General features: G+C 35.7%; 1 protein-coding gene across 4 annotated transcripts; it reads left to right on the forward strand.

Moving 5' to 3' along the window:
• The first annotated feature begins 2206 nt into the window (after nt 1-2206).
• Nucleotides 2207-8412, forward strand: LOC131320378 (uncharacterized). 4 transcript variants are annotated; one of them, XM_058351074.1, is made up of 6 exons: nt 2219-2389; nt 3308-3414; nt 3509-3654; nt 4516-4668; nt 5549-5777; nt 8217-8412. In XM_058351074.1, the coding sequence occupies exons 2-6, from the start codon at nt 3366-3368 to the stop codon at nt 8324-8326; spliced, it is 687 nt and encodes a 228-aa protein (XP_058207057.1). In that variant the 5' UTR covers nt 2219-2389; nt 3308-3365; the 3' UTR covers nt 8327-8412. The 4 variants fall into 4 exon arrangements, with proteins under 4 accessions (XP_058207059.1, XP_058207057.1, XP_058207060.1 ...); XM_058351077.1 differs by having other exon boundaries at nt 3514-3654; XM_058351076.1 differs by having other exon boundaries at nt 2207-3414; nt 3514-3654.
• The last annotated feature ends 4459 nt before the right edge of the window (nt 8413-12871 follow it).

A 12871-nucleotide genomic window follows, 5' to 3' on the forward strand; every position in this document is an offset into this window, starting at 1 on the left:
CCTCCTATCAAACACGCCCTGAAAGTTTGAAACTGTCTCCATATCTTGTTGGGTAAATTTCACTTTGGTCCCTGTAGTTTGGATTTGGTTCGACTTTGCCGCCTATCATTTTTGAAACTAGCACATGACTCCCAAGAGTGCTAATTTCAAAAACGAAAAAGACAAAAAGAAACCTTGTAGTGTTTCAGCTGGAGGTGGTCGGAAATAGGGATGGAGTCAGGGGGAGAGGCAGAGAGAATAGAGAATGAGATGAGGAGTTAGGGACCTAGGGTTTTTTTTTTTTATGTTTTAGTTTTTTTATTGTTTTTTGGCAATAAGCGGTTTGGTTTAAACTGAATCCACAACGGAATTGAGCAAATCCACCAGTATTAGGGATATTAGGATCCGTATCTATCCATAGAATACCTTGGTTTGGTTAGCGGGCAATTCAGTTTGGGAAGTTCGATTCGTCCACTGGATAGCCCTAATGACGGTTATTATAGGAGCTTGAAGTTCTTGGCAAATTTCTTCCCAAAGATTGAAGCTCTTGCTGTATTTAAACATCAACAAAAATTTATGCTGGTGTTAGAATCTGTGATTTGCAAGGGAGGTTCTGACGATGGTGGTTGTGATAAGGTTGCATAGATGGTGGTTAGTAGTGAATGGATACTATGGTTTTCAATAACGATTAGCCGAAAGATTAATAGAAGGGTTCAATTATATTTTTACATGCTTTTTCCAATTTGTCCTTTAAATATGCATGCATGGTTTGATAGAATGTGCAATGCTACACTTTTTGTTGTCTTGACCAATCGGAGTGAAGAAGAGATGATAAGGGACGATTCGCACGAAGTTCATAATAATAGGGGTCAAACTACAGTAAAAACTCTTAAGGACATTAGGGATGACTATGATGCTCCCATTTGTTCCCAACCGTTGTATCAGTGGATCTTAACTATTGAACTTAATCATTTATTGTCAAAATATCTTAGTAGTAAGTGTTGCCATATAATGTGGTAAGTGTAGCCATATAACATAGTAAGTACTGCCTTAGTAAATAGTATGTAAACCATGTTTTTATGGTAATTAATATTCTGATTTTTGTCGAAAAAATTGGAAAACTATATTGTTTTTAGCAAATTCACCTTACTTTTTTGGGTGATTTTGATCCACCGGCCATGATTTACATATTTTTCAATGGGAAAATGACGGCTAAGAACGTGTTTTGATAATTAATGTCTGCCAAGGACATTTTCAATATTAACAAATGTTCTTAGTTTATCATTGTTGCCGGTATTAATTATCAAAACACGTCCTGTGCCATTATTTTCCTCTTTTGAATCTAATGATTCATATTTAATGGGAGCATCATGCTAACAGAAATTTTCCTAATACAATAGCATAAGTGTTACTACTACTATAGTATTATTAAACACTAAAAAAATACTCCAGGTCATTGTTAAACTTGTTTCATTTAAAAAAATGCACGCATGGTGCCAAGTTTGTCAATTGTGATAGAATTTGCAACGGTACACTTCGCCTCACAAACGGTATGAGATTGCGTGCTAAGGTTGATATGATAACAGATGACTTGTGGTGAAAAATATAAGGGGTCAAATTGTAATAAAAACCCTAAAGGCCAAGATTTTAAATGTTGTACCGATTATGATAGTGGTTTTCGTTATTGGTACGGTATTGGTACCGGTAAAATTTTGGATACCATTTTCAAATTTATCGATACTAATATGGGATGGTGTGGGCTAAAGTATAAGTTAAGGCCTTAGGGAAATTGTTTTTTAATTCGGTTGGGTCGGGTGATATCCACTTGTTTTCGAATCGCTTTAATTTTTTTTTTGTGGTACGACAGGGCGAGTTTGGATATTTGGGTTGGGTAGCAAAATCATACCCACCCCATACCCTACCGGAGATTTCATGACTACCCCCATCCCCCTATAGGGTAAAATAATCGGGTATATCCACTTCTAAATGACCAGATTGAACTGGGTATCCATGGGTATGGGTATAATTGCCATCCCTACGTAAATCTTGCTAAAATGAAAAATTTTTTTTTTTTTATCAAGACCCTTTTCAAGAAAACAAAACAAGAAAATAAATTTTATTTTCTTTTAGTTTACCTCACTTTAATTTTTCTGGGAGAAATTGAGATTTCATCCAAAATACAGGGAGTATTTCTAGAATTTTACCACAACAAAATGCATGTACAGAGAACAGCGCTGCTGCTGCTGCTGCTGCTGCTGCTCTCTCTCTCTCTCTCTCTCTCTCTCTCTAGGCATCATTTTGATCGAATTAAAATGAGTGAGAAATAAATCAGGGATTCGGAGGACGGAGGCAGCCGACTGAGACACATTGTTGGGCGCCATAATTCATCAACTCCTTCGAGCCTGACTCGGTTTCTCTGTTCCTCTTTTCCGTGCTTTATTGCATACTACGGCCTGTTTGATAAAATGTCTAATATGTAGCCAATGTGGTCAATTTACTGTTATGTGTGTCATTTCCGGTACATTCATGCTTTGTAGGTTTACCAGGGGTACTATATGTTAGACCGATTTTTAGAACACTGCATTCGAGGTTCTGGTTATTTGTTCTCTTTATGGTTCGTTGCATTGCAAATTTTGTGTTTGTTTTAGTAATACAAGAGGATTAAACCATTTGGAGGGAGTCTAATTGGTGGGAGTGACTTTGTTCATATTCTCCTATTGTATACCCCTTGCAATTTGTTGGCATCATTCTCTCTTGTTTGCCCTCCGTTTTTGTACGTTTTAGAGAAATTGATCATAAATGTGTTGAATCATCTAAAAGAATTGATCATATATCCATTGAATCATCCGAAAGAAATATAATGTCATGTTATATGATTTAGTAGTTCTACTTGATATTTCAGTGCTAAAATGTCTAAGAGCAGCCACTTTGTGCATATGTCGCCAAAAATTAGGTGTCTCGAGTCCTCCCCTATCAATACCCCCATCGATTGGGGATTTGATAAGTACTGTTCATGTTATTGTTGTTGTTATTGACATATTGTTATTATTGTAGTAGGTCTTCAACCACATGAATTTACCATGATTATTATGAATTATTGATTGCATCACCTCATATATGAGCAAACTGATGTTCAAGTAATTCTGACAAAAGTTTCTCTTCTACATGAGACTTCTCTCAAGTAGGTCCAACCGTCCAAGTACTTCCTGATAGTAATAATGTTCGGTGCAGTTATTTTTGGTTGAGTATCAAATTTTCAAATTAAGAAAGCCTTCCAAAACTTCCTTTTAAAGAGCTGCTGAATAGACAACATTTCTTATTTTTGTAGGTGGTGAATCCTCAACATTATTACTTACAATGATCACAATTATGTCTGGATCGGCAGAATGAGAAAGAGGCCAGGCCATGGAGACAACTATAGCACCATTACATTTGGTAATTTTTTTAGTAATTTGTTACACTATCGTGTTTTGTGAACTTATAATTGAAGTCTTAATAGTTTGGGTGAGCTTCGTTTCTTTTCTAAAAGTGCAGGAGCTCTTTATTTCAAAGTGGTGTTCTGGTTATCGATCGGTTCTATTGGTTGTATATTGCCATTTTCTATTTGCATTGTGTCTATTTGAAGACATGGAAGTGTCTCCTATCTATCTCCTCCTCTTTCACCGCTTGCCATTTGTAAGCATTTGATCTCTTTCTTGCCTTGAATGTTTTTTTTTTTTTTTTGCAACTACAACTGATCTGTATATTTTATCGAATCCTCTTGAGAAAAATTTGGTATCTCCTATAATTTAGTAATTCTTGAATTTTATGAATTTGCCCTTATTTTTATGCATTATTGATTGTGCTAGCTCATATAGAAAAACCGCACTGTTCAATTATTTTTGACATACAATTTCCCTTTGGAATGAGTCCTCTCTCATGATTTGTCCTCACCATAAATAGATCACAATATTGGATTATGCAGCAATATTTGCATTAGTATATAGTTAAGAAATCCCCAAAACTTCCTTTCAAGAACTGCTGATTCCGCAGTTTTTCCTTTTGGATGGGAATCTGCTATCTTCATTGTTATGTATGGGTCCGCAAAATGGGCAAGGGGCCATTGACGACTATAATAATTGGCAGCGACAAATTTGGTATTGTTTTCATTTTTGTGTTTCGTGACACTCAAGATTTGAGTTTGAAGAGAGTGGGTAAATGCACCAAGTCTAGCTCATTCCCCTCTATCACTTTCCTAATAGAGCAGGAGGTTTTAACTTGAACAACCATGCAATCTGTGTCCAGATTATTAAGACTATTATTTTTTATGGTGTTTCTTCATTCAGACGAACCATAGCCAGACTATCAGGTCGACCCCACCTTTTTCGACACCTGTTCTTTATATTGATTCCGGCAAAAACACGTCAAAAATTGAGTCTCTCTTTTCGGGTTCTCTTTTTTCATGATAGTCAACATGGCGCTTCCACTAAAATGACAGCTGCTTAGTTGTATGCATGGCCCTGAAAGCAATATATGTATGCATTTCTCTTTGTTAAGGTCTTGCCTGGGTTCCTGAATATGGCGGATTTCCCCCCAAACTTGGAGGATGGTGAGCAGTGGCTTCCTGCTGATATTTACCATGAGATAGTCTATGGTAGCTTCGAGCCTAAGGCTCTTGCCGATAACACCAGTGAAGAGGGTGCAACAGAGGTTTGGAATAATGAGCCGATCAATTCTTCTTTCGAGTTTTCATATTTGTCCTACGTTTCCTCCTCTCCTATTTACCTTTTTTCTTCGATGAGACTTTAGTAAATAAATTAATTTCCACACACGACATATGTTTATATCTTCGCGATTAGATATGTTTGGTAATCCAATGGAGTTTGGTTCGATTTTATAGAAGGTTTTCTTGCCGAGTTCTCATCATATTTTTGCTTTTCAAGCAGATTTGGGATCGATCTCTCCTTACTCTTATTGCATGCGCGAACTCAAACTAAGACAATAAAAATTTGTTCACACCAGGATGGATCATGCAATCTTAGTTTCGTGAACATATAAGAAATTTAAAGCCCTGTTTGTTTAAGTTTTTATGTTCTGTCAACTGTTTTATTTTTGGGATCTGTTTTTATATTCTGGGAAAAACAAAAAAAATTGTCCGGTTAACGATTTTTGGACTCTTTTTGGAGAATTATTCAAAAAAATCACATTCTTGAGGATATAACAAATCGATGTTTTCAGATTCTTGAGAACTATTTACATTAGAAAAAGAAATAAGATTTGAAAAGGATAAGGTGGTGTTTGGTCATGTTCTTTTTATTGGTTTTCTTTTTTGCAGAAAAGGTGATGACTAAAAAATTAATAAATATGTTGTAAGCAATTTTTTCAAGTATTCAAAATTGAAAAACTACTTCAGAAACTGTAACCAAACAGGGCTTTAGTCTTTCTTTTTTGCATGTTGATAACATTTTTGACATTTGCTCGCAAAGGCTTTGTTGGTAACACATGTGCAGCATGCATGAATGATTTCTGTTGCCTCCTTTAATTTAACCATTTTGATTTTCATATTTTGACGTATTTACTATCGTTGTAGGTTGAGACCTTTGACCATGGAGGCAATGGGGTGTTAACAGAGCAATGCTGCCTTTGGCCAGTCCCCAGGTATGGAGAAGAGCAAAAAGGTTTTGCTGGCAATTCTGGAGGGACGGGTGTTTTCCTTCCCCAGACTCTTCTCATGGAATCAACTGAGAACAAAGGGACTGGGGTGTTTCTTCAAACCTTCACTTCAAATGGACCGGTCACTGTGCGAAAAAGCAAAAAGAGTAAGTTACAAGCATAAAATAGCAAGAACTTGTTTCTTTTTACATGGATGTATATATTTTACAATTGGTCATTGGGAAAAAAATGAAGAGGAGCTCAAAATAATTAAAGAAGTTTTAAGCTTTGGCTTTATTTCAAAATCTCCAAAATTTAATTTCGTTATGCTAATTAATTCTTTAGATTGCTTGGTATAGTTATCTGCATTTATTGAATTCATTATTGTCCTTGTCACAATAGATTTTTGCATTTAATAACCTAGCGTTTTGTTTGATGAAAATCTTGAGTAGAGATTACGTAAATCACTTCTTTTTGTTGTCTTGCAAGTTGTCAAGGTAAAGTTTTGAAACAAAACAAAATTTTAGGTTGAAGCGCGCTATTCTTACAAAATTTTGATGCAGATCTCTCACGAGAATAATGTATTCTTTAGTTTTATTCTAAATGACTTGATTGAATTTGAAGATTGTTAAGGTAATAGCTTGGTTGAATTAGACAACGGGATACATTCAGAATATGTGGGGATAGGTCAGAACAAATTCTAATTTCAATAGTATAAGCTATAAGATTAGTGATTAACCCTTTTTCTGGATTGATGAGAAATCCTATTGTGTATTATTGGATTATGCTTTGTAATACATTTTGAGAAATCTTGGCTAGGCTAGCCTATGTTACATGGACTCGGGTGCGGGTGTAAGTTCAAGTGTTGGACCTTCCTAAACTTAAATATTACTGGGATATGTGTGTTAGAATATAGTATTGGTATTAGTCCTATCTTTCCATACAACAATGTGTTCCCAAATGGGGTATGGGTACAAGGACAAGTCCTGAACACTTGTTTGTAGTATATGTAATATATTGCATTTTTTTTCCAGATTATGTACCATAAATTATATTTAGAAATGTATTTAAACAAGAAGGGCTTACGAAAGATATGTTTTTGCTATTTCTTGTCCATGTAAAATACTCGAAATATCATTTTTCTAGCTAATTTGATTATCCTTTTTTGTAAATATCATAACAGTTAGAGGACCATAGATGAGACGCACTAGCTAGCCACTATTTTATATGGATGTTGGACATCGTCATGGGTAGTTGAGCCAAAATGAAGGATCCATGTAACATATTTCGGACATCGGGTACTTGAGCTAGGATCCATGTAAAATAGTCATATCGACACGGGTACTTGAGCCAAAATTAAGGATCCATGTAAAATGGTGGCTAAGTAGTGTGTCTCATCTATTGTCATAATGTCATCTACATTTTTTTGGATCTAAGCAATTATTTTCTTGGATTTTTTAAGCTTTCCCGCTTAATACCCATCTCACAAATAAAAAACAAAATAGCTTTGATTGTTAAACAAAAAAGCTTACGTAATAGATACAAGGTCATCAGTGATACGATAAGGTCCCTACTTGCACCTGATACTCAGAAAGTATATAGAAAAGCTGATAATTACATGGGCATTTTGTAGTCGGGTTGTTTATTTTTCAAGAATGAACCTGACTATTTGATAATATGAATAATTACTGGTGATAGAATGGATAGTATAACTCCTGTGTATTGAGCAAGACTTGGCCGTAAAGTAGGCTTCTAGGATGATACGTTTGCTTCTATGTTAACTAAATTCTAGGTCGAAGATTAGACCATTTTAGTTTTGGACATTATTCGCAAATGGCAGACTTTTCTTGGTTTGCTATGATATCTACATATAGGCGGAAACCGTTAGTTGCAATATATACAACTTTCTCATCAAAAGGTACAACTGGGTGCAATCTATTACTAGAAATCACCACCACCTTGATTGTTGAAAGTAGGTTTCAAATTGTTTTATTCTGTGGCGCATTTTGTCTGGATTGTGTTATGTTTTTCTTTTTTTGGTAATTCATTGTGTTGTTTTGTTTTCTTCATCTACTGCATTGGTTTGCTTTGGCCCTGGGGATTGACTGCTGTTCTCTGGTTAGTGTATATATTCGTCATATTTCCTTCAACCAATGGGAAAATAAATATGAAACAATATACATTCCGATGCTCTGCATTTTATTGATATCAGCATGTTTGATGATCGTTTAAGGAATGGGTTTTCTAGAGTTTAGGGTTATAATGATATTTAGGTTACATGAACTTGGAAAAAGGTGATGAGGAACAAAAACTAAAGGGCATTGGGACACAAACAATCTTGTTTCATTTACTATGTAATGGTTACTATACAACTGAAGCATATTTGCTTAAAGCATACAGAATCGAATGTCGTACTTTACAAATTTAGTATGTCTACTATTATCAATGATATAAGAATCTACTAAACACTGAGCATGATCTGCTAAACACTTTACGTCTTTAGGTCGTTTGCATATTTTGTTCGATTATTTTCGTTGCGATGTTATGCAAGTCTTAAATGAAGGGGGAAAAACTGCTACTGATCTCTTATATTTTTCCCATAATAGGTGGAAAGAATGGAAAGATGTTTTTTACTAAGAAGGGAGCTCCATCAGGAAAGAAAGAGGTGTCTCAAGTTCCAGCTGAGATCTGTTTACCTGCAGAGTGGACTTACTAATTAACTGTGTCTCTATCTAAACATGAAACTCCCATGTAATGGAGACTAATAACTAAATGAAATGCGAGAGTAATAACTTTTGATAACCTTTCCTTTCGATAACCTTTCCTTTCATTGCCATAGAAGTGAACAACCGGAGTCTGATTCCAATTATGCAAGCCATATTAGAAGGCTTAGAAGATTGATTCTTTTATTTTTTTTTTGCTTGGCGAAAAAGATTTTGTTAATCTTTGAAAGGATTACAAAGATTAAATGTATCGCTGGCACACTGGCGAAAACGCCACTAGAGAACCAAAACCAAAAGAAGGAAAGATGCCAACCGAAACACCACAACATAAAGCCGCACTCCCTAAGAAACCAACAACCTACACCCCAAAACAACCCAGCGCCAAGAAAACAAGAACATCCCGAATGAAACAAAGCCAAAAATCTCTAAATCTCAGAATTAAAATTTCAAAGAAAGAGAACCACATCCCTCGAAATCATTAACTTCCTCCAAAAAAATCATCTTCCTCCAAATCGCTGAGGGCATTGATCCTTAATTTCCGCTATGTGTTCTTCCTCCACATCAACGAATTTATTTAAAATAAAATTTCTTCCCCCTCTAAATTTAACTCCCAACTTGCACCCAAATCCATCTCCCTACGAGCATCCTTAAAAAGCAAAGGGTTCCTATTCCGAATATATCAGAAGATAAAGAAGAAGGGGATCTTTCTATCCTTATCCAATAATTTGTCAGCCTTAATTCAATTGTCAGCCTTAGAAGATTGATTCTTACAATCCAATTCTCGTCCAAACTCATCTGATTAATAGATTTGGGTCATTAGTCACATAATCCTTCAAAATAGCCCCCGTTCAATCATACATTGTATTTGCGCTCTCAATTTACGCACTCACAAATTTTAGTTGTTTGGACGGTTTTTAGAAGAGGCATTTGTGCCTCCGTCCCATCCGCGCATTATGTGACACATAGTTTGGGTCAATACACGTGCTTTTGATTGGGTTCACTTACAACTCAAATGTGAGCAGGTTAAGATCCATAGCCATATCTAAGGTGACAGAGGAAACACAAGCCATGCTTGAGGAGTCAAAATTACTTTCAGGACTGCTTTGTTTTTTGTGTGGTAAAAATGGATATGTAGGCTTGAACGACAGTAACAGTTAAATAAATATTTTAATAAGGTTAAAACAGAGAGAAATATGATTCTAGTGTTTATCTTGTCCTAATACACATGAACATGCTAGTATGCTACAATATAGGAGTCAAGATACGTCACACATGATCCCTAATGTGATGCAAAATGGGACTTACCATAGTTCTATTTGACGATCTGAGCCATTCATATTACGGGTCTTGATGCGCTTATTGTTCATCCAAAAAATTGGCAAAAGCTTAGTCGAATCGTATTGGATAGAAGAGAAATGGACGATCATAATATTACTATCAATTTCTTTTATGATAAATATTTCTTTGGCATGGAAACTAATGTCCGATCAACTTGAGTTTTCGCATGGACAATAAATAAATCGACACTTACAAAGTAAACTACTCGAATTAACAAATGGAGCCGTGGTAAATCTCATTTTGCGTCACATGGAGTAGCACACGAGTGTTCATTCCTTAAAATATTAGTTCGAATTCATCATGAATGCATAATCTTTGCAGCCTAAAGGTGGTGTGTTGTATTGATACATCCATGTTTGTTTTGGCACTAATGTAGAGTGACAAGTTAAATTTGGATTGTTGATGCATAAGTTTTAGGGGCCCAAATGAGAAGCCAACAAGCCCATTAAGTTTTATTTAAGCCCATAAGTTCCCCGCCCCTTCTCTTTTTGATTTTGTGATGCATGACTTCATGGTGCCATCTTGTTGAGCAAACCCAAATTCTATTCTGATTTTTGCCTTCTTCTTGCATGACTTCATCCAATTTTCCCTCAGAAAATGGAAAGATTGGAACGAGCATCTGCACATATCAAATTGAGCTAATTTTTCATCCACTCGGTTTTGTTTTTTTGTAAAATTATTAAACGGCTCAAATTTTACAAAATCCTGAAGTGGGCCCTGCATGATTGTCGGTACGAGAACCGTCGGTCCTTTTAGCTTTTATGTTATTTCTTACTCGAATAATACTCCTCTCAAAATGAAGTAGAGACTGTGCGTTAATAGCCCAAAATTTTTAGCATGGTGGGCACGTGACAAAACCTCTCTCTCTCTCTCTCTGCATAATGCATGGGAAAAACCACTAGACAATCATTGATAGCAACATCATATTGTGGCTTTTCATACAAAATCTCGAAAACATTCTCGCCAGCTTTTACGTGTGGCTTCTCTTTTTGACTGGTCGCAAAGGCCACAGAGACCTGATCCTCCACCTTTCTCTCTCTTTCACAAAAGATCATGAAGCCTTGGATCCCTCAACCATATCACTATATCACTAATACTATGAACCCATAGAATCTAGCTAAGAATAGATTCACCAAATATACGAGAGTGTTCGGGGGGAATCCTGAATGAAAAATTGGTGTGTATTGATTCAAACACTCGTAGTTATCTAATTGAGCTTACCCGTTTATTGAAAAAATATTTTAAGATTAATGGACGATTCAAATCCTCCGTGTGAGACTAACATCCATTCTTTAATTGTTAGGAGGCTTCAGATCCGAGAAACCACTTACTTTGATGGCAAAAACAAAGAACGCTTCTACTAGAAAGAAGGAAGCTTTAAGTAGCTTGATAGTGACCATATTTAAAAGAGGCAAATTTTAACTTTCTTTTCCTAATTAAAGACTGCAAAAGGCTCAAGCTGTGGAAACTTTGTCTCCATGCCAATCCTTTTTGCAAATGTGCCACCATCTCTAAAGGCTCAGGTCTAGTTTTGAAGGTATATTATTATACTTCGCTACCCTGTACTTTACATTTCATCTCACTTCACCCACTTCGCTTCAAAACGGTACAACCAAATGCAATGGGAGAACCAGTGTAAATTACGTTTCAGGTTTTAAAATTTCAACTTTTTGTTTTTAACCTTTCTTGATAGCATTATTACTTGTAACCGTTGTATTCAGGTTAATCATTATGACCCTAAAAATTTCAAGGAACTTTTTTTGTTTTTTTTGTCAATCGATAGTTTTTTTTTCTATATATAGGTTAACTTAAAAGTCACAATTATGAAGAAGCTAGCAATGATGAAGATCAAAGGTACTAGGTTATAGGTTGTAAGAGGAGCGATTAAGAAAGCTAGAGGGAATAAGGCAGGCTAGGGACAACGAGGCATGTCAGAAAAGTCCAACAGTGTTTGGTGGTGGGCTTGTAAGCAAGGTGTAGAGCAAAAGGAATAACGGCTTCATTATCTAAAGCGGGTGAATAATTGTGCGGGATAATTTGTTACGCTTAAGTGAAGTCATGAAATGCATGCCATGTGACGAGTTTCTCGCATTTTTTTTGAATTAAAACAAACCAAGTACTATGATTAGGTGCAATGTGAAGGGGTGGTTTGCTGCGATTGATGGGGTTGTTATTTAGTTGTTAAACTCGCTAGGTGTGCTTGCCCGGGTTTTACTTGGTTTTGATGGTCAGAACTTGTTTGCTTGATGTTGTTTTTTTGGTGTCGTTTCCTATTTTTTCATTGTCTGGGCTGAGCGGTTGGTTTCTTTTTTTCTTTGGTGTAGCTGTGTTTGTGGTGTTTCTTCCCTTTGTTGATTTTTTGCCAACGTTTTTATTTGGGTCTCGTTGCTCTTGCCTGCCGTTGCCCCTTTTATCTTTGTATCATTTTCAAAAATTAATAAAATTTTTTTTGTCAAACAAAAACGTGAAGGGGTGGAAAGTGTAATTTACACAACTCTAGAGTGTGGTGGAGGCTTGTCTTGAACAAGACAAAGCATTGCAATGAAAGCAAAAAGTGGCATTGCCTTTCAAAAGTTGGTACAGAAACAAATAAACTTTAGCCCATTAATATACCCTAGAAAGACTACATCTAGTGACTCTTTTCATTTTTTTTCACTTTTTCTTTTATATCTTTTGCTTTTCATCCTCTTTTTCCCACTTAGTAATGATTTCTAGATCATGTTCTGATATCAAATCCCAGAACGGCTACCTTGGTGAATTATTATGGTTTAATCAGTGAACTTTTTGGGCTATTGAGATGACTGGTTAATCATTGTTGGGCACATAGTGTTTTTATGAATTTGGTTATAATCAATTGGTGTTACGATCGTTCTAAAAACTGATTTGCGAGTGCGATATTGAATGTCATAAAAGGCTTAATTGAAATCCATTTTAACACCAATTGATTTTAAGAGAGATGATAGAAAAGCGGTCCGACAATTAAATACAACAAACACAAAGGAAAAAAATTGAATATAATAGCAAGAAAGTTTAAGAGAGGTTTCTGCAAATTAATTTAATAACATACTACGCATTTTCTAAAATGAAAATCCACACTTAAATTAGTGTCCTGACCTCGGGGCCTAAAAATCGTGACTAGTTTGTGAGTCTATATCATCATATAGACTTTTAAGTTGTCTGTGCGTGCTAATGTAAACGCA

This window comes from Rhododendron vialii, chromosome 3a (genome assembly GCF_030253575.1).
Source record: "Rhododendron vialii isolate Sample 1 chromosome 3a, ASM3025357v1".
NCBI lineage: Eukaryota > Viridiplantae > Streptophyta > Magnoliopsida > Ericales > Ericaceae > Rhododendron > Rhododendron vialii.

Excerpts from the sequence above, each read along its gene's own strand:
- LOC131320378 (XM_058351074.1), top strand. The coding sequence starts at position 3,366 with ATGAGAAAGAGGCCAGGCCATGGAGACAACTATAGCACCATTACATTT. Across the intron at positions 4,669-5,548 it reads GTGAAGAGGGTGCAACAGAG|GTTGAGACCTTTGACCATGG; the intron begins GTTTGGAATAAT and ends CTATCGTTGTAG. Across the intron at positions 5,778-8,216 it reads TGTGCGAAAAAGCAAAAAGA|GTGGAAAGAATGGAAAGATG; the intron begins GTAAGTTACAAG and ends TTCCCATAATAG.